This window comes from Bombyx mandarina, chromosome 20 (assembly GCF_030267445.1).
Source record: "Bombyx mandarina strain Sakado chromosome 20, ASM3026744v2".
Taxonomy (NCBI): Eukaryota; Metazoa; Arthropoda; class Insecta; order Lepidoptera; family Bombycidae; genus Bombyx; species Bombyx mandarina.
Genome location: NC_143226.1, coordinates 5,236,882 through 5,258,944, shown reverse-complemented (window position 1 = coordinate 5,258,944; position 22,063 = coordinate 5,236,882). Strand labels below are relative to the sequence as shown.

General features: G+C 39.9%; 1 protein-coding gene across 3 annotated transcripts in view; it reads left to right on the top strand.

Moving 5' to 3' along the window:
• LOC114247891 (NACHT and WD repeat domain-containing protein 2) overlaps positions 1–22,063 on the top strand; it is a 76,162-nt gene that overhangs the window by 14,941 nt on the left and 39,158 nt on the right. The window contains exon 2 of one of the 3 annotated variants that reach the window (XM_028180968.2): positions 17,235–17,264. The exons of the other annotated variants lie outside the window; for them this stretch is intronic. Coding sequence (XP_028036769.2) covers positions 17,235–17,264 — 30 coding nt within the window. The remainder of the gene's footprint in view (positions 1–17,234; positions 17,265–22,063) is intronic. 3 annotated transcript variants of the gene reach the window in all.

The following is a 22,063-nucleotide window of genomic DNA, read 5'->3' as shown; positions in this document are numbered from 1 at the left end:
TTATTTCAGAATTTAAAATTAAAATCTGAAAGACTTGAAACATCAATCCGCATAAATGTAATTTAAAAACGACAGTAAGAGGCTTAAATAAAAGCTGAACTTAACTCAGCCTTAATTAGAATTTTCTTCGGAATTCAATAGTAAAGTTCAAGTTATTTTGATGAAATCAAAACCGAAATATTCGTAGCATCTTAAACAATCACCTACGAATAAATATTAGTTATTATATTATTTATTATTCGTAGACAATCACAACGGTTTTATAGTTTTGGGAAGGGATTTTTTGTAACGCCATCTCGTAAAGTATTTCGGTATTACATTACAAAACAAAATTGTTTCTCCAACAGTAACAACAGTACTTGCTTCGGCAGTACTAAAACTAAAATACTAACAGTAACAACATTAACGTTATTTAATGTACAAACCGTTCAATAAGAACTGCAAACTATCCCCTTGAAGCTACAGTTTATGTAGGAATAATGACTTTTTGGCGGGAACGCGAGGTGTGAAGTTGTGTGATTTGTTTTAATTTGTCTATTTAGTGTTTCTTCGGGTTTAAATATGTAATAATAGTGGTTTATTAACTGTTTAATATCTGTGAAAGTGCACAAATGTGGGAAAATTAAACAAAGCCGCTGTACGTAACTTCTCGGTTTCCTCCAAAAAGTCCACTGAGATCTTAGTAAATGACCACCACCATTTTACTGAGATTATATTTCATTCCATATCATCTCATCTCATTTCATTTCATCCCATTTGATTAATGTCTCAAATTAATCATCTTCATTTCATTTCACTCCATAATATCACATTTCATTTCACTCCATAATATCATTTTTCATAAAAATATGAATATAAATTAAAATAAGACATGACTTAAAGGTCTCAGTTACCAGGTCATAAAATCCATTACAAATAGGAATAATTCCAGCGCACCCTGGCGGCCTTAGATTACCATTCTCGAATATTTATAGTCTGTGGCATGTCACTTTTTACATCGAAAAAAGTCAGGATCGAAATTTTTGAGCGAGCCATAGTTTGTGGTGATAAAATTAATAATTTCAAGTAGATTAATTGTTGTAATTGATATAACTAGTTAATATCAGTAAAATAAAGTTGTGAGTGATTGATATAATATACAATTTAGGAACCAGAAGTACCGTAGAATTAAATAAAATTTCGCAACCTCAAAAAACTGTTCTGCTCACAGTAAACACAGTCGGTAGTCTGGCGCTCCGTTTACAACGGGATTTTTGAACGGAACTTGGCGCCAGATTCTACCGAATCTGTGGATGATCATTCATATTATTATTTCGATTACCCCTTACCAACACTTAGATAACTAAATAAACATTTTGATTTATTTGTTACGACCCTAAAAGATAAAACAAACAAGAAACAATTATTATTGCATCTATTTCAAACTAGATTGTGAACTCGCGTCTCAAACATCTAGGTGTGTGTTTAAAAATACATTCTGTGTTAGTAACTTGAAAACAAACAAACGTTTTGCGAAAACTCATAATTTGGCGCGCACGCGGAAGAAGCGCGCCTAATACTCGCCATGTTGTCAAAATGGCGTCCGCGTCGAGTCGAGTGACAACGACATTTATAAATTTCATGAAAATAAACCGCCCAGAGGAGAGGGATCGGTGACGATTTCTAAAAACATTTGGCGAAGGCCGAATTATCTCACATTAAAAATATGATTTGTAAATATATCACGTGTTTAGAAGTTTTAAAAATTAAAATCGCACGTTCATTTCGGTAGTTTTAGATACGTCGTTTTTTTTTTTGGGATTTTGAGTACTGTAACCTTGACAATTAATGAAAATGACTAATAAATTAAACGAAGTGAAAACCTAGAATTTTTGTCCACTTGCGAATACCGGCTTCTAATGTTTTATAATAGTAAATTTTAGCAGAACATTTGTGTACATATTTATTACTAATTAACTCAGCCAATATTCGAGCGTAGGTTAGATAATGTTTTCAGGAATGCATCTACTCCGTTTCCATTAAATCTCTTCTAAATTCGAGATTCTTCGAGATTCCAGAAATTATATTTTAATAAAATACTTTATCTATATCTTGCTACGTGCACTTTTAAGTGCCGTATTAAAAAAAAACTATTTTGTATTGAAATTACCCAGAGCAGTAAGGTGTGGCGCTCTAACCTAAAATCAAGAGTTACTTTCGTGATTTTCGTAGGGCATCAGCCCCTCAAATATATTTCACAGTCAACATGAATATTTCGTCCTAATATTTCATTCGGTTCGTATGACACTTTAAAACAAAGACCCTTTGTACGCGGTGTTGTTAAAAAAACTGCGTATGCCCAATATTTAGGCCCAGTTACACCGAAGATACCTAGCATTAAAGAAGAAATAAAGAAGATAACAGCAAAAACCGTTATATCACGGCCTTTCATATTCGATTATGTCAAACGTCAGTGACGTCCCATTACTTGACATTTGTAAATAATGCAAGTAAAATATTTTTTTTTTTTCTTCGATTCTCGCTCGCCGTATACTAAACTTAAATTATCGTCACGGTTTAACTTTACGTTTTTTATTATAATTATTATATTTCCGACGCCATGCGGTTTTAATAGAACGCTGAGATCTCTTTCATTATGATAATATTATAGCACAGTATATAGAATACCCATAAATGATTACTAATCGTTATCTTTTTTTTATTGCTTAGGTGTGTGGACGAGCTCACGGCCCATCCGGTGTTAAGCGGTTACCGGAGTCCATAGACATCTACGACGTAAATGCCGCCACCTACCTTGAGATATAAGTTCTAAGGTCTCAGTATAGTTACAACGGCTGCCCCACCCTTCAAACCGAAACGCATTACTGCTTCACGGCAGCTATAGGCAGGGCGGTGGTATCTACCCGTGCGGCCTCACAACAGGTCCTACCGCTTTTGAAATCGGTTCAAATTTAGTTCAAGAAAATAAATTACATAGCCTAATTGAATAAAACACACTGCGTTTGTACGCATCAAAACAAAACCTTTATTTACATTAACACACACATCACATCACACTTAAGTATTTAATCGTAATACCACAAACTGCTATCATGGCAACGAATATTGTCAAAACAATAAAATGTCAGATGCATGAACCCAATTATATGCATCATACTATATCAATAGTAAGCCAAGAGTAAACATTCTCGAAAAAAGACAATCATATTAAAAAAGAATCATGTGCAAACCTTAATTCACATTCTTAGTTCCATTACACGCGTGCTCCTGCGAGTATTACGTTTCTAGATCATTCGCCGAAGTTTCCTGAGAATATTTCTGCAATCTCTAGCGAATGAATCAACTACCGAAATCTTTTGTAGCTTGAATAATAAACCCAAATATCACACAAAATGATACGTCTAAGTAATCATTTCATCTAAAAAATGAAGGTCGACCCTTTTTCGCTCGCGCTACCCACCGTGCGTGATGAATTGGGTAGGGTTGGCACGTTTGCATTAATAATATTACAAAAGTTTAAGAAAAAAACAACAAAATACAATTGAGTATATCATCAATCTTGTTGAAGGCAATTAAATATACTTTATTAAAGATAACACAAAAACTGCGGGTCAGGTATCAGGATATAAACAAGACGGAAATCCTGACTTTTCAGAAAGTCTATTAACTTCGTATTCTCCTGTATTCTAAATGTCATATACGTCAGTCAGTAATTTGTAACCATAAATAGTGTTGTTATCCCGATACTAGTAACGCCATCTGTCGTCCAATAGCAAAAACGACTACTGAAACGACTAGTACCATTGGAAATGTTCTGCAAAATTGTAGACTTGTCATGTCACTTTTTACTGGTGGTAGGACCTCTTGTGAGTCCGCGTGGGTAGGTACCACCGCCCTGCCTATTTCTACCGTGCAGCAGTAATGCGTTTCGGTTAGAAGGGTAGGGCAGCCATTCTAACTATACTTGAGACCTTAGAACTTATATCTCAAGGTGGGTGGCGCATTTACGTTGTAGATGTCTATGGGCTCCAGTAACCACTTAGCATCAGGTGGGCAGTGAGCTCGTCCACACATCTAAGCAACAAAAAAAAGTATTCAAGTTTTATTTTTCCGAATACAACAATGTCTTTCAGCTTCGCCAACTAAATATTGTAAATTTTATATAATTCATAATTACACAAACAAAAAACCGACGTTAATTAATGTTATATAAGCAATAGTCGCTGAGTATCAGATGGGCTTACCTACTTCCATTCACTGTTTATATTATTGCCTGTAATATTTTTTCAATAAATACGTGATACCTTCGTACTTCGAATACTAGCTTTTCGAACTCCTTAGACTGAAAATATAAAATACTAGCTTTTGTCCGCGACTCCGTCCGCGTGGAATAGTTACTTTGGCATAACGCTAAATTTTACTCCCCACTTCATTTACGTAGAAAGTGAAAATATTTTTGACTTATAGAATGTGAAGGAGCTATTAAAAACCCTATTTTGAAACATTATTTATTGCTGCTCCACTTGTATTGGTTTTACCGTGATGTTGTTATAGCCTATAGCCTTCCTCAATAAATGGGCTATCTAACATTGAAAGAATTTTTCAATTCGGACCAGTAGTTCCTGAGATTACCGTTTTAAACAAACAAACTCTTCAGCTTTATAATATTAGTATAGATTTTTAAGATTTCCCCTCTGTACTTACGTCCAGGGCCCTGACACTGCGATACTTTAAGACAAATATTTTTTCTGTTTGGAAACTAGCGACATCTTGTAACGGATGCCCCTAAACTTATATGTTGTTAAAGCTAAGGCATTTAATTATTTTATAACTAAACACAGAAAATAAAAACTTAACAAATCATACAAGTCTTTATTTGTTATAGACAAATTTATTAAATTTTATAAATTTGGGGTATCAGAAAATTTACAAAACCCTTTATTAAAAATAAAATATAGGATAGGTAATATGTTGCTGCCATCTACAGGAGCAATGAGAAACTAATCGAAGCGAAGCCATCTAGTGGCCGACGCCCGTAAACATTTTTGTTGAGTGCTTGATTTTTTTTTTTTATTTATTGCCTTTGTAGGCAGACGAGCATACGGCCCACCTGATGGTAAGTGGTTACCGTCGCCCATGGACTTCAGCAATGCCAGGAGCAGAGCCAAGCCGCTGCCTACTGCTTAATACTCTCCACAAGCCTCGTTTGAAGAAGGACATGTCATAGCGTTCGGGAAACACCGTGGAGGGGAGCTCATTCCATAGCCGGATGGTACGTGGCAAAAAAGACCTCTGGAAACGCACTGTGGATGACCGCAGTGGCTCCAGGTAGTATGGATGAATTCTACTCCGGTGGCGGGCGGTGCGATGGTAAAAACGAGACGTTGGTATCATCTCGAACAATTCGTCAGAGCACTCCCCATGGAACATGCGGTACAAAATACAGAGGGACCCGAAGTCCCTCCGCAGACCCAGAGGCTCCAAGCGATCCGTGAGAATGGGATTATCGACAATCCGAACAGCTCTCTTCTGTATGGAGTCAAATGGAAGAAGCTGGTATTTGGGAGCCCCGGCCCAGAGATGGGAGCAGTACTCCACGCGAGGCCGGACTTGTGCTTTATAGAGCAAAAGTCTTTGTCCAGGCGTGAAGTACCGCTTCGCTCTGTTGAGGACTCCCAGCATTTTGGACGCCAACTTGGCTTTGCCTTCCAAATGACTCCGAAATTGGACATCGCTCGAAATGTCGACCCCAAGTATCCCGATACTCCCGGAAGCTTGCAGGGATACTCCTTGGAATTGCGGCGCCATGACAAAGGGGTCCTTCTTCGCAGTGAACGCGCAAACTTGTGTCTTTGTCGGTTTGAATTGAACCAAGTTCAATTCACCCCATTCGGAGACTCGCCCCAGAGAGTTCTCCACTTCAGACACAAGTTTTGATCGTCTCTCTTGCACCACGCTCCGAGAGAGACTCTGATGGCCGATATATCGCGCATCCCCCGTGCTGTCATCGGCATAGCAATGCATGCCATCAATAGACAGCATGTCATTGATATACAGGATGAAAAGCGTGGGGGAGAGCACCGAACCTTGTGGAACGCCAGCGTTAATGGTCATGGTATCAGAGCAGTCACCGTCTACAACGACAGTGATGCTCCGCCCATCCAAAAAGCTAGCGATCCACTTGCAGAGACCCTCGGGGATTCCGTAAGATGGTAACTTCGATAGAAGTGCCCTATGCCAGACCCTGTCGAAGGCCTTCGCGATATCAAGGCTCACAGCAAGAGCCTCGCCCTTGCTCTCCAAGGCTTCAGCCCACCTGTGAGTAAGGTATACAAGAAGATCGCCAGCTGAGCGACCGTGACGGAAACCGTACTGTCGGTCACTGATCAGCTGGCGATCCTCCAGATACTTCAGGAGTTGTATATTTATTATTCGCTCCATCACCTTGGAAAGCAAGGAAGTTATCGCGATAGGCCTATAACTCGATGGGTCCGACCGGTCACCCTTCTTGGGGATAGGGTGGACGTGGGCGGTCTTCCATGAAGACGGAACCCTGTTAGTGCAATAAGAGAGGCGATACAAACGCGTTAGCGCAGGCGTCAGCTCAGGGGCGCACGTTTTCAGAACCACTGCAGGGATGCCGTCTGGCCCACTCGACTTATGGACGTCCAGGAGTCGGAGCTCCCGCCTGACTGCACACTGCGTGAAGCAGATCTCAGGCAGGGAGCTATCACACCGGGGGATGTTCGGTGGTGTAGCACCCCCGTCGTCCACGGTCGAGTTCGAGGCAAAGAGTTTGACCAGAAGGTCAGCCTTCTCTTTCGCACTATGGGCCAAACTGTCATCGGACTTGCGCAGTGGTGGGAGACTAGACCTGCAAAAGTTTCCTTCTGCAGCTTTGGCGAGCGACCAAAAAGCACGGCTCCCAGAGGGATAGCTATTTAGTCGCTCGCCAACTCTAGCAACGTGCTCCGACTTCGCCTTGGCAATAACCTTCTTGTAGGACCTGGAAGCAGCGTTATATTTCCGCCTTTCCTCTGAGATGTTAGGATCCTGACGTCTCCTGGCATTATCCCATGCCACGTATGCGGACCGCTTGAGGTGTGCAGCATCCCTGCTGGCATTGTTATACCAGGGTCTACTGCGACCCCCAACGGGCACCTCAGAGGAGGGAATAAACAATTCCATCCCCTGGAGCACCACGTCTTTAAGACGGTCCGCACAGACATCAGGATCAGCAGAGGAAAAGCAGAACCGCCCCCATGGGTAGGATGCGTAAAATTCACGCAATCCATCCCAATCTGCTGACATATACTTCCAAACTCTTCGATACCCGGTCGTCGTTCGACGACCCGGACGAGAGAGTGGTACAACAGCACGGATAAGGCAGTGATCAGACGATCCAAGTGGAGCGTCGACCACCACACTGTATCCGGCCGGATCCGTGGTCAGCAGAAGGTCCAACAGAGAAGGTTCGTGCCCCTCGATATCTGGGACACGGGTGGGCTGTGTCACCAGCTGGGAGAAGCCGTAGGCCAAGGCGAAATCGTAGGCAGTCCGACCCGGGAGGTCAGTGGTTCTGGACCCCAACCACTCTTGGTGGTGAGCGTTGAAGTCTCCAAGGACCACCACCTCCGCAGATGGGTACTGCTCAAGCACGCGGTTAGTCCCCTCTTGCACATGCTCAATCAGAGCTGAACCTGCATCACTGCTGTGGGACCTGTACAGGCAGGCGTAGATTCGGGTACAACCCCCGTGATCCACGCGCAGCCACAAGAGGGACAGGTCCCGTTGTTCGAGGCCTCGTAGACGGCGACAACAGACATCAGCCCGAACGAATACACACACCCCGGCTTTACGCAGGAAGTTGTGCTCCAATACGTAGCCGGGGTATTCAAGATACGAGGTATCATCCGGAGTTGATATCTGCGTCTCCGTCAGAAACAGTAGGGCAGGCTGCGCCGTCTCAAGATGGTGGTGTACGGCGTCAAGGTTGCTATGTAGGCCCCTGACATTGCTGAAATCCACATTAAATGTGGAGTAGGGGATCGCCGATATAACCCTTTTTCTGTTTATGATTTTCATTTGCTTATCTATAACTAATTTATCGCCGAAGTGATGGGAAGATGACTTGAAGCAAGTAGCTGGGCCAGGATGGGTACGTACCGCAAAGGACAGAAGCAAATGGAAATCTTTAGAGGAGGCCTTTGTCGAAAGACAACCTGTTAACAGGAGAGATAAGCCGAATGCCGAGATATGTTTTAGTATAAGTTAATTTTATAGTTTTCTTCTTCCTCTTCTTCCCAGTCGTGTCACTCTTGACAGAGTGGTCGTGATCGTCATGTAGTGTTGGAAGGGGCAGACTTGATGCGTCTCACGATGTCGCGCCATCTCTCCCTTCTCGAGGCCATTCTACTGCACTCATTTAGGGGACCTCCCACTGCAGTTTTAATTTGGTCGGTCCACCGCATTGGTGGCCTCCCGCGCGGTCTTGTACCATCAACTCTAACAGCAATAAGGGCTTATTTATTTATTTACTAGAGGTCCCGCAGTAGTCGAAATTCGACTATAATTAATTGGAATTGTAAGTTTGTACACTATTATGATTGTATTTTATACTTCTATAATCACAAATTTTGCCAAGACTACACTATAAAAAATATTAACAAAGACAAACAATATTTAATCTATTCTCAATTTGACAACAGACGTCAAGAACAAAAGTTTGACAATAAATAGTATGCATGCGTGTGTGCGTCAAATACATGGTATGTAGTGTGTGTAATGTTTTCTTTATTGATTTAATGTATCTTTTATGCATTATTTAAAAAAAATATTAGCATTGTGCACTTCTTCTCTGTATTCTCTATAAGTGTAGAAAATTTCATAGTCCTCCGTCCGCACAATTTTCGTAAAAAGGGATACAAAGTTTTTGCTTCACGTATTAATATATAGATAACTAATTTATCTGTATTATCTATGCTTACATCCGCGTTTATATATGAACTTAAACTCGTATTAATTCGATTATAAATAACAATTAGCGCGCACTAAAATTAAGCTTTGAGGAGGAGTTCGTCGATTCATAGACAATGTTGGCGCTTGTCCAGCTCTGCGTCTAGAATAACGTAATGAATGGCCGCTATCACCCGATTTATTTGTCAAAACAATATATATATTTTTAATGCGACAACACGGTTATAATTCCTTCAGGAATGTATTTTTAGTAATAAATCGATTGAGTATTTGAATCGGTAAACGTTTTTATGAATTGGATTCTAAAAAAATTTATTGGAATTGCTCAGAATTGTTTTCGTCTTTTTTTTTTATATATATTGATAAACATTTCATGGATGTGAGTGCAGTTATATTTGGCTTTTTCAAAAATATATTTTGACCTTCTTCACGGCTTTATCCCACATTATGTGGGGGCTGCATATCCTCCTATCTTGCTCCATAAGGATTCGGCATGAGTTTAACGACTCTTTTTGGATTTCTTCTACCCAGTCGTACACTCTTGACAGAGTGGTCGTGGTCATGCATCAGTCGGATCCTGCGATACCGATGCTATCGCGATGCGACGCCATGTGGCACGATGTTTCGCAGAGTGAGAGCAATCATTTATGTTTGAGTGAGTCACAGATTTTATGAGGTCGGTCCATCGTGTTGGAGATCGATCGCGAGATCTTTTGCCCTGGACTTTCCTTTGCACCACCAACCGCTCAATGGAGTCCTCATTGGGTTATCATCATCATTCTCCTGCCCTTCTCCCAGTTACCTGGGGTCGGCGCAACATGTTTTCTCCTTACATACTCCTCTATCATATACCATTTCTTCGCTCACTCCCCTCTTCTTTCACGCAATCCATCCATTTCTTCTTTATATCTATCTTCTTGGTTATATCTCTAGTAATGTCCAGTATATCCACTGCATTTCGCCATAGGGGAGGGACTTTTATGTTTCTTCTTTTGGGTGTTTCGTTTAACTTCATTCGTTTTTTACTGGTGGTAGGACTACTTGTGAGTCCGCGCGGGTAGGTACCGCCACCCTGCCTATTTCTGCCGTGAAGCAGTAATGCGTTTCGGTTTGAAGGGTGGGGCAGCCGTTGTGACTATACTGAGATCTTAGAACTTATATCTCAAGGTGGGTGGCGCTTTTACGTTGTAGATGTCCATGGGCTCCAGTAACCACTTTACACAAGGTGGGCTGTGAGCTCGTCCACCCAACTAAGAAATAAAAAAAAATAAAAAAAGTTTTGCGTTTTACAATTAGAATTTTATTATTACAAACATGTAAGTACACTAACCAAAAAAAACTAAAAACGTCACATCTTATTCGTTCTACTGTGTGTTCATAATAATATCGTTTTGAAATTATATTTCGACCGAATCCGACAAATTTATATTTGAAATTTTAATGAGCTTACACTTAGGTACTTGTTACTTAGGTACTTGTTGTTTAACTTAAACTTAGAATATATACCACTTAAAAGTCAAAAGTGAAATCGCGTGAATAGTACCTCATTACCTTATAAGACATGGACTAATGTGGCTACAAGTGTGTCAGTATAGTCAACTGTAAGATTAACTTAAGTGAACACGGATGTGTGTGTGTGTGACAGATCTACTATGGTCAATGATACGATTAATTAAAGCTAACACGGAGCTTTAACTTCAGCTGAGGCGCTTTGAATAAACTCTAACATCAATTGACAGAACGATTCCAATAAAACTTCGGTATACAGCGCGCTTTATCATCAGAAGTAAAATCATCGAAGGTTAAGGATCAAGGAGATGAGTAGGAATAATAGGACGCTGCCTCTATAGAATGATAGAAAAGAACACGCGTGATCAAACAGGCTATTGTCAATATCAGATAGTAATGTAATTGTTTCTGAGGAATCATTGGAGCTTGTTGAGTCAACCGTATTTCTTGGTATAACAGTGGACTCCAAACTGCAGTGGGGACCTCATATTCATAAATTGGCGAGTAAGCTTAGCTCTGCAGCATACGCAGTAAAAAAAATTAGAATGTTAACAAATGCGGACACGGCTCGTTTAGTTTACTTTAGTTACTTCCACAGTGTCATGTCCCATGGCATTTTGCTATGGGGCAATGCGGCCGATGTAGAAATGATATTTATTCTGCAGAAAAGAGCTATACGTGCTATTTATAACATGCACTCAAGGGAATTTTCCCTGAGGGAAAAATTTAAAGAAATTAAAGTTCTCACTATGCCATCCCAGTACATCTTTGAAAATTTGATGTATGTTCGTAAACATATTGAGGAGTTTCCTAAGATGTCGGACATACATAATAAAAATACTAGGAACAAACACAAGCTTGTTGTGCCGATGAGTAGGTTACATAAGATACGAAATTCATTCGGGTGTTTGTCTGTGCGCCTGTACAACAAAATCCCACAAGATGTTCAGAACCTACATATACATAGGTTTAAGAAAACTATTAAAGAACATCTGTGCAATAAAGCTTACTATAAAGTCAATGATTATCTAGAAGATTGCACAAAGTGGGAATGAGTTGCTCGCTCCGGGAATTTCAATATTGTAAAATTGTTATGTTATAATTACTTATTGTAATATGAATATTTAAAAAAATAATAATATTTAAAATAAAAATAAAAATCTAATATTTAAAAAAAAAAAAAAAAAAACATGCCCGCTGAGTTTCTTGCCAATTCTTCTCAGGACGGAGGCTAATTCTTGTGAATTGGCGGTAATTCTTTTGACGTTCAACAAGTATGTACTTTCATTTATGTTGAATAAAACTTTTTTGATTTGATTTGATTTGATCGACTCAACGCCCAAATGAAGCGAAACCAATTTGAATCTTTATGTATATTGTAGGATTGGTAAGAACGGAACGTATGAAAAGAGTGTAGAACGAAGCATTAAGATATGAGTGAGAGAAAACGGTAAGAGAGGGAAAAGAGAATGACAGAGAAAAGCAAGATGGCGAAGATGATTGAATGAGCAAGGCGTAAATTATTATTTTTTGTTGCCCTTGTAGGCAGACGATCATACGGCCCACCTAATGTTGAGTGGATACCGTCGCCCATGGACTTCAGCAATGCCAGGAACAGAGCTAAGCCGCTGCCTACCGTTGATTTTTAATTATAACTAGCTGCCCCGGCAGATTTCGTAGTGCCTCAATCGATAAATAAAAGACCTAAGCTTTTGTATAAAATAAACTTAAAACAAACAAAAGGAATCTGTCCGACGGGGGACACATCCAAGGAAAAACAAAATTGTTTGTTTTTTATATAATTCCGAGCATTTTCATATTTATTTACCTTTTAAACCTTCTTTGGACTTCCACAAATAATTCAAGAACAAAATTAGCCAAATCGGTCCAGCCGTTCTCGAGTTTTAGCGAGACTAACGAACAGCAATTCATTTTTATATATATAGACGAGCATTTTCATATTTATTTACCTTTTAAACCTTCTCTGGACTTCCACAAATAATTGAAGACCAAAATTAGCCAAATCGGTCCAGCCGTTCTCGAGTTTCAGCGAGACTAACGAACAGCAATTCATTTTCATATATAGAGATAGATACATACCAGTGAAGATTTTGAAACAGAACAATAAAAGTGCAATAGTGAAATACAATACAATAATACAATATTATGTTGATAATAGAGTTGTGATATTGTAGATCAGGGAACACCTGACCACGGAACGCGTCAGTATAGCATTCGATAGCTCGTTGGCCCCTCGTCAAAGACAAAGAGTGACGCCTGGCGTACGTACGTCACCGCGAATCTAGGTCACTATGTACGTAATTTAGGGTTGTCGCGTCTTACAAAAATATTTTTATTTATTTATTTATTACACTTCATGTAAAATTTACAATGGCGGACTTAATGCCTAAGGCATCTACCAGTCAACCAAAACAAGTGCAGAGTAAATAGTGGTAAGTACAATGAAATTTATATTAAATACAAATTTAAAATATATATATTAAATTGTTAATAAAAATCGTTACGGATTCTTATTAGGGATGAAATTTATGAATCGGGTTAGTTAAGTTTTTTGACAAATCTCAGAACCATTAAGTATCATTTGATACTGGCCTAGTATTTTATACCCACTAGTTGGACACTAATACTGTCGGACACTATTGCTTTAGGTCGGTTTTCACTACTTTGATCTTGAATATATTATACATTGTTACGAAGGCCTTAGTCACAGTATTGTAATAAACTTATAAAGGCAACGAAGGGCTCGGCCAGTAAATTAACCCACAGACACAGCCCACTGAGTTTCTCGCCGGATCTTCTCGGTGGGTCGCGTTTCCGATCCGGTGGTAGATTCTGCGAAGCATGGCACTCGCTAGGATTCGTGTTAGCAACAACGTCAGCTTTGAGCCCCGCGAGCTCACCTACTAATTCGGTGAATCTAGAATAACCCCTCTAGGTTACTAGAATAGGTAGAAAAAAAAAAAAAAAACAGGATACTTTCCATTAAATACACAGTATTTCACAACACGGTTCCAGTCTAATACGAAAAGAAAAAGTCCCCAAAACCCTCTTATACACCATGATAATGAGCTTTTTGCGTAAAATTATTTAGTAAATTAAATTAAGCACAAGACATTATAAGACATTATAATATGGGAATAACCGAAAATTTATTGCTTACCTATTGCTTATTTGCATAATAGGTACAAAAATACATACGGGCATAGCTGAAATGTTTCATTTAGAAATAAAATAATAGTTTAAAAAAACTAAAAAAATAGCGGTAGGCAGCGGCTTGGCTCTGCCCTTGGCATTGCTTAAGTCCATGGGCGACGGTAACCACTCACCATCAGGTGGGCCGTATGCACGTCTGCCTACAAAGGCAATAAAAATAAATAAATAAAAACGGTTTTATAGAAAATTCAACTAAAAAATAGAAAATAAATTTTAATAAAATTTAATTAAAAATAGTTTAAGAAAAAAAGATTTTATTCTAATAAAGAATGGGGTGCTGTTCAGGATATAATCAAAATAACTCATATCTGTTCATAAAATATTTATAACTATTGATACCATAAAAGCGTATTTTTTTGTTTTTTTAAACTATTATTTATTGTACTGGCTTCTAGTCTCATATAACACGGTATCGCACAACACGGGTCTTTGTAGGAACGTATCTACCGCGCTATAGGAGGGTTACCGATATATACATAGATTTGTCAGAGCTGTACTATATAAATTCAATTTCGCTATTTACAGCGTTCGTTTACATACTATGGCACAGGTAGGCGAACGTTCGCGCGATAAGATTTTTTTTTTCTTCCTACCTATGCTGATAGCCTTGAGAGGCTATTTCAGCTTCACCCTAACGTTTGTAGGTGAGCTCACGGGGCTCAAACCTGACGACGTTGCTAACACGAGCCCTAGCAAGAGCAGTGCTTCGCAGAATCTACCACCGGATCGGAAACGCGACCCACTGAGAAGATCCGGCGAGAAACTCAGTGGGCTGTGTCTGTGAGTTAATAGTCGGGCCCTTCGTCGCAAGCGACGGGTTCGACGAGAACGATGCGTTGGTATGCGTGACGTCGAAGCTAGCCCATGCGGGCTGACAGCCATAGTATAGTTTCAAAATCGTAAATTAAATAAACATTCGGCATTAAACACCGTCTGTAATGGCATACTTACTGCTTGGTAAGCCATTCGAAGAGTACGGACAGCCCTGATACGTAGCTAAATTCTTCCGAGCAACCCTAGACACTTTTCAAAAACCACCTGAATTGAAAAAACCAAATTAATCTCTGTAAATGATAAACGATGATGCAAGTTGAAGAATGATTATTTTTTTTAATAAAAACAGAAAATTAAGTAAACATAAAGAAATAGGTAGGCGACTTCAAAAGAGAAGAATAAAAAACTACATCAGCTATCAAAATAGCAAAGGGGTCCGCAACACGACCTTTAAAAAAAAAATTACCCGTCACATTACCAATGTAAATTTATCCAGTAGGATATGAGTGGCCGAATCTTGCTCTAAATCTCATACAGCTATTAACATCATCATCAGCCCACAGTCGTCCACTGCTGGGCATAGGCCTCTCCCAATCCACACTACTAAGCCCGGTCTTCGACTCTCCTCACCCACTTCTTACCGGCCACCGTTCATACAATGTTCACAATAAAACACTCGTGAGACAACCCTAAACCGGTAAGTCGGGTAACAATAATGTAATTACGTCGTCTTTGAATTGTGACAAAATACATGCCTCGCGCCTCTATTCACTCGACGAGGTTGTTAGATGCTACGTACATAGACTAACTGGCTTTATCGAGTGGTATATTATTAGCGTTAAATATGTAGAATAATGCTCTAATGAAAAAATAATCTTGTGAGTCCGCACGGGTAGGTACCACCATCCCGCCTATTTCTGCCGTGAAGTAGTAATGCGTTTCGTTTTGAAGGGTAGGGCAGCCGTTGTAACTATACTGAGATCTTAGAACTTATATCTCAAGTTGGGTGGCGCATTTACGTTGTAGATGTCTATGGGCTCCAGTAACCACTTAACACCAGGTGGGCTGTGAGTTCGTCCACACATCTAAGTAATAAAAAAAACCATAAGTATGTATATTGTACTCTGATAAGAATAAGGCTCTCCTGCCACATCTGGATTTTCCTAGATCTATTATTTCAAATTATTCCATTGCCTATCTAGTAATATTGGTCTCTCCAGCGACACATCGAGATATCACGAAATAAATAACTTAAATACTGAACAGCCAATAACAAGGCTTTTAACGTCAAAAACAAATTTAGGCCTGCCGTTAAATTCTCAAGCATAAAATCTGTCAAAAGTGATCTGTCAAAACTGACATCTGTCAAAGTCAACATGGCGTCCGAGATGAAGTTCGTTCGTAACTTTCGTTATCAGAATTTAAATTTATACGCCCGAAGGATAACAAAGTTAATTTCGCGGCGTGCAAAGTTATAATAACAGGTTTTAGAAGGTTTTGTATTTCGTTATTTTCTCCACACATACACACGCACACACAGACCAAAAATTAATTACGGGATAAAATTAACTTTCTAAGTAATATTGAAATTAAAAGTATTTGATGAAATTGAATTATGATATTCTATTGTATTCTAAAGTTCTTTAATAACTTTTGCGCTATACGCCACAATCCAAATCAGATACCGTTGTTTAAAAAAATAATTATAGTATTTCAGACAGACATAGTGCTCAATTACATGTAGGTAGATATGACGTTACCAATAGTCATTGAGAATGTCATTATTCGGCCTGCCCGGGTTTCGTAGTTCGCGAAGATGCTAGGATTATGAAGATGATGATGAAAATGCGAAGATACTAGGATGAACTGCAATGACAGTTACTTCTAACTGCATTCCACCCGCGCATTATGGCAGCATCAGGAAACTAGCGAAATGAAAAAATTGTCATAAGATAATATTATAAAGAACTGCGACTGTTTTAATGCTTGTAAGTGTACAGGGCATCGAAGATTTGACTCCGCACATCGGAACGCTTGCACTTCCAAAGACAACAGTAGACGAAATTCCATAGACATTTTTACCATCGCACCGCTGGGCGCCGAGTTATAATTCATCCATAATACCTAGAACCGACGCGTTCACCTACAGTGCGTTTCTGGAAATCTTTTCTGACACATATTATCGTGAAGAACCACAGTACAATAATTTTGTATGATAATATAGTATAATTTTGTACTGGTGGTAGGTACTACCGCCCTGCCTATTTCTGCCGTGAAGCAGTCATGCGTTTCGGTTTGAATGGTGGAGCAGCCGTTGTAACTATACTGAGACCTTAGAACTCATATCTCAAAGTGGGTGGCGCATTTACGCTGTAGATTTCTATGGGCTCCGATAATCACTTAACACTAGGCGGGCTCTGAGCTTGTCTACCCATCTCTCTGCATTTGAAAAAAAATAAAAATTTACACAACTTCGCTCCAAAGCTCCTTCTGACCAAGTATCAATAGGGTAAACTTTTTACAGTCGTGATGTGACTCTGAACATGGGAAACCTTCTAGTCCTATGTGAGTCCCTTTTTTTTATAATTTCATTAATGTGAACTGTGTTGTCGTCATGTTCATCTCAAGGTTACCAACTTTGGTAGAAAAAAAAAATAGATTTCGATCCCATGTTCGGTGTGTGTGCGTGTGTTTTTTTTAAGTTACACATATCTTATTTATGTTTATTTTATTTGGAACAGGTACACGTTGACGACAAAAGAGAATGACAGGTCTTATTTTTTTTTGTTTTTTTTTTAATAATATAATTAACCCTACTTGATTTTTAAAGAATAATATTGTCTTTTGCTTCTGGTTTTGAGAAATCTTTACTAACCGCATCGATAACTGACGTTTAGTGCGTGCGTTTGTGTTAACTAATCTATACAATGATATATAAGGGGTTTTATGGGACTTTTTGGCGGGAACGCGAGGAGTGAAGTTGTGTGATTTGTTTTATTTTCTCTGTTTCACTGAGACGTGCTCGCTCACAATGGGCCTTATGAGAAGGCTCAAGGTCACCCAAAGAGCAATGGAGAGGGCTATGCTCGGAGTTTCCCTGCGAGATCAAATCAGAAATGAGGAGATTCGCAGGAAAACCATGGTAACCGACATAGCCCAAAGGATCGTGACACTGAAGTGGCAGTGGGCAGGACACATTCCTCGCAGAACGGATGGCCGTTGGGGCCAGAAGGTTCTTGAGTGGCGACCGCGTACTGGAAGACGTAGCGTGTGTAGGCCTCCCACAAGGTAGGCCGACGACCTATTGAGGTTCGCGGGGATCCGCTGGATGCAGGCAGCGCAGGACCGGTCTTTGTGGCGAGGCTTGGGGGAGGCCTATGTCCAGCAGTGGACGTCCATGGGCTGATAGAATAGAATAGAATAGAACTTGGAGTGGTTTTAAGTTAGTGCGGGCCGCGTGAGCGAACACTACACTTGTATTGGTCATGACGGGGCGTATGCAAGTTTTGTAGAGTGTCACCTTATTTCTAAGGGACCATTTACTTCGCTTGCAAATCATCGGATAGTTTTTTAGTAGCCTTGTGTATCATCTCTTCGGGTGAAGGTCTGTTCTATCATGGTTTTTTTATGTATCTATACTAATATTATAAAGAGGAAAGATTTGTTTGTTTGTTTGTTTCGAATAGGCTCCGAAACTACTGGACCGATTTGAAAAATTCTTTTTCCATTAGAAGCCGACATTGTCCCTGATGAACATAGGCTACTTTTTTTTTTTTTTTTGGTTTCATGTGTGTTTTAATGTTTCCGAAGCGAAGCGAGGGCGGGTCGCTATCCATCATAAAAATGTCCTTATTTTTCTATTGTTTGTTCACATCTATACAAATAAATAAAATTGGAGTGTCTGTTTGTAATAACCACTTTTTACTAAATGCGTAGTTTTATTCTATTTAGCATTTTGATTAGTGTCGATTTTAGTAATTGAGAGAGAGACAGAGAGAGTAAGCCAAAAAAAATTGTCAGTAACATTGCATTCACTGTTGTCCTTCAGCACTATATCTTTCCACCTCATCTTGGGTCTCCTTCTAAGTCTTCGACCGGTCAGATCCAGCTGCAGCGCCAAATTTCTAACGTAGTCTATGGCCTTCTTTTTACATGATCATATCAAATTGGACGCCTACGATGGGCAGGGCATACAGCTCAAATGGAGGAGACCAGAATACCAAGGCTATACTACTATATGGAAACCAGAGGGCCGCAGAAGTAGTGGCAGGTAGATGCCGTAGAGCACGACCTCAAAGTTACCGGTGTCAAGAACTCGAATGAGAAAACCCTGAACAGAGCAGTCTGAAGAGATATACTGGACATGGCTGGTCCTAAGCCTAGACTGTAAGGGCTAAAATGATGATGATACCATCTCGGCACACCCTCCTGCATCTTGTCCATACAATACCTAATACAAACTAACATATATATGCTATGTGTTACTATATATTATATATTGGTTGGATTATCCATATCCTCAATCCTAAGCATTTTATACAAAAGGACAGAGTGTAATATCAGATCGACGGTACAGTCTTTGTTGTACAAATATTACGCATTCGGAAAGTAGGTCGGGGCGCTCGCGTCACAGTGACGTCACGAACTATGACGTCAGCGCTCCACCCCCGACCACGCCCTATACTACTCCAATACATTCTATACCTTAATTATTGTATAGAATATGATTAAAACGCTTTTGGAACAATCTCGGAACGTTTTCGTTGTTAAGCAAATTTAGTTTTTTTTTGTTTTTCCTACCTATGCTGATAGCCTTGAGAGGCTATTTCAGCTTCGCCCTAACGTGTAGGTGAACTCACGGGGCTCAAACCGGAGTGTTGCTAAGACTGGCCCTAGCAAGAGCAGTGCTTCGCAGAATCTACCACCGGATCGGAAACGCGACCCACTGAGAAGATCCGGCGAGAAACTCAGTGGGCTACAAATTTAGATTTAGATTCAATTGATTTATATCATCATCATCACGGACGTTCACTGCCGGACATACAGTTTTTTTTCGGGTAGTGGACCGAACCTCCTACCTAGTTCCTGAGCCGTGGGAGTTCCTAGGATATCGGACTCAGTGGCCGGGGACGTTAAAAACCCATCCATTAATCGACTTCCCTGAAGTCTGGCCTGACGCCTATAGAGTTCCTGAAACTCTTCACGCGCCATCTATTGCACGATTATGGTACTAGACCAGAAACCTTCCTTGGACATTTGCGGATCACGATTGAGGAACGCATAGAGAACAAACATTGCTTATTTATTTGACAAATGTTCACAATTGACTTCCACGATGAAGGAATAACATCGTGTAATAAAAATCAAACCCGTAAAATTATAAATTGCGTAATTACTGGTGGTAGGACCTCTTGTGAGTCCGCACGGATAGGTACCACCTCCCTGCCTATTTCAGCCGTGAAGCAGTAATGCGTTTCGGTTTGAAGGGCGGGGCAGCCGTTGTAACTGTACTGAGACCTTAGAACTTATATCTCAAGGTGCTTGGCGCATTTACGTTGTAGATGTCTATGGGCTCCAGTTACCACTTAACACCAGGTGGGCTATGAGCTCGTCCACTCATCTAAGCAATAAAAAAAAAAACAGTATCCACTAATTGTAGCATAACCTATTGAAGTGGCTGATTGTACTAAGCCTTCAGCCATTAGCAGCTTGCTGTTTTGCGGTTTTACCACCTTATCCCACTAGATGGGGTCGGCTCAGCAAATTTTTCTGTTCCATTCTCTTCTACCAGCCTTCATCTCAACACTCACTCCTCTCTCTTTCATATTGTCATTCACACTCTCCGCCCATGTCTTCTTCGGTCGACCTCTTTCCCCTCTACCTTGCACTACCATTTCCATACATCTCCTAGTCACATGCATCTCCTCTCTACGCATCACATGTCCATACCACGCTAACCGTCCGCTCTTTAATTTGTTGATTGCCGGGGCTACTTTCACACTTCCTCTGATAAACTGTTTTGCGTTAATAATAATCAAAACAGATTTGACGTGAAACCGTAAATGGAAGATAGACTAATTGCGAGTTTTATTACTTGTATTGGTCAGGTAAATTTCACAAAGCACAATGATTGAATTTTTCTTTTTTTCCTACCTAAGCTGCTAACCCAGAGGGTTATTCCAGCGTAACCGTGCGAGTAGATGAGCTCACGGGGTTTTTACCAAAGGAGGTTGCTAACACTAGCCCTAGCTAGAGCAGTGTCTCGCAGAATCTACCGCCGAATCGGAAACGCGACCCACTGAGAAGATCCGGCGAGAAACTCAGTGGGCTGTATCTGTCTGTGGCTTAATTTGCGGTATTTTAAAACGGTGACCGATGCTTGAGGTACCTAAAGGCACCGTTAGTGGATCGGGAGGACCCGAAATGACGTGCTTAGGGCGACGGCGACTGTTTACCATTCGGATTTAATATAAAAACACCTACTTATGTATATGCAAGAAACTAAATAATAATAGTCGTCACTGGCTGGTAAAAATATCAAGCGATATGACGTAGCCGTCATACGATGTGGAGTTGCGTTTAGTCGTGTGCAAGTACTTGCCTACTTGCCACCTTGCTAAACTAGCACTAATATGTCATCGATAAGCTATAAGTGTCATATATATAGAACTCACACATAACCGTTGATCGTATATTGACCATATAATTCGTTTTTAATTGTTTTGTTTTTTTATTTTATTTTTTTATTACTTAGATAGGTGGACGAGCTCACGGCCCACCTGATGTTAAGTGGTTACCGGAGCCCATAGACATCCACAATGTAAATGCACCACTCACCCGGAGACACAAGTTCTAAGGTCTCAATTTTAACAATAAAACGGCTGCCCCACCCTTCAAACCAAAACGCATTACTGCTTCACGGCAGAAATAGGCAGAGTGGTGATGGTACCTACCCGTGCCTACCCCTACCAGTAAAAGAAATGAATTCATTAAATGAATGATTCACTAATTGAATCAATCTTTTCGGTGGATACAAAAAATCTTTCCGGGCCACTCTCTCGTGACGTCAGTCGTGAACTTTTATGGACGTCATTAATAAATTTTATTTAGTTACGTACTTCACTGACCCTATAGATTAAGTAAACGCACAAGTTTAACTAGACGGACGCTTAAAACGAATTTTTATTTATTTATTTAAAAATAGATATACTAATTTTGCTGAAGTGTTTTATTTATATTTGTCATCACTAAACAAAACCTAATTATACCTATATATTAATCATTTTTAACACCAATAATAACGTATTGTGTCTTGTTATTGAGTTACTAAACGTTGTATACGATCGTTTGTAAGCTCTTTGCACGTTTGACCACAAATGACGTCACGCGTTTGAACCGATCTCACGACATCACCCATTTTCATCTTATTAGCACTCTTCCCATGAAGAGACAAATTTTTGTATTATTTCGATCATTTTTATTTCAGACCTCAAACCTAACGAGACAAGGGAAAAGTAGGCTCATTATTAATAATAATAATAATAATAATATAGTGTGTCCTGCCGTCTTC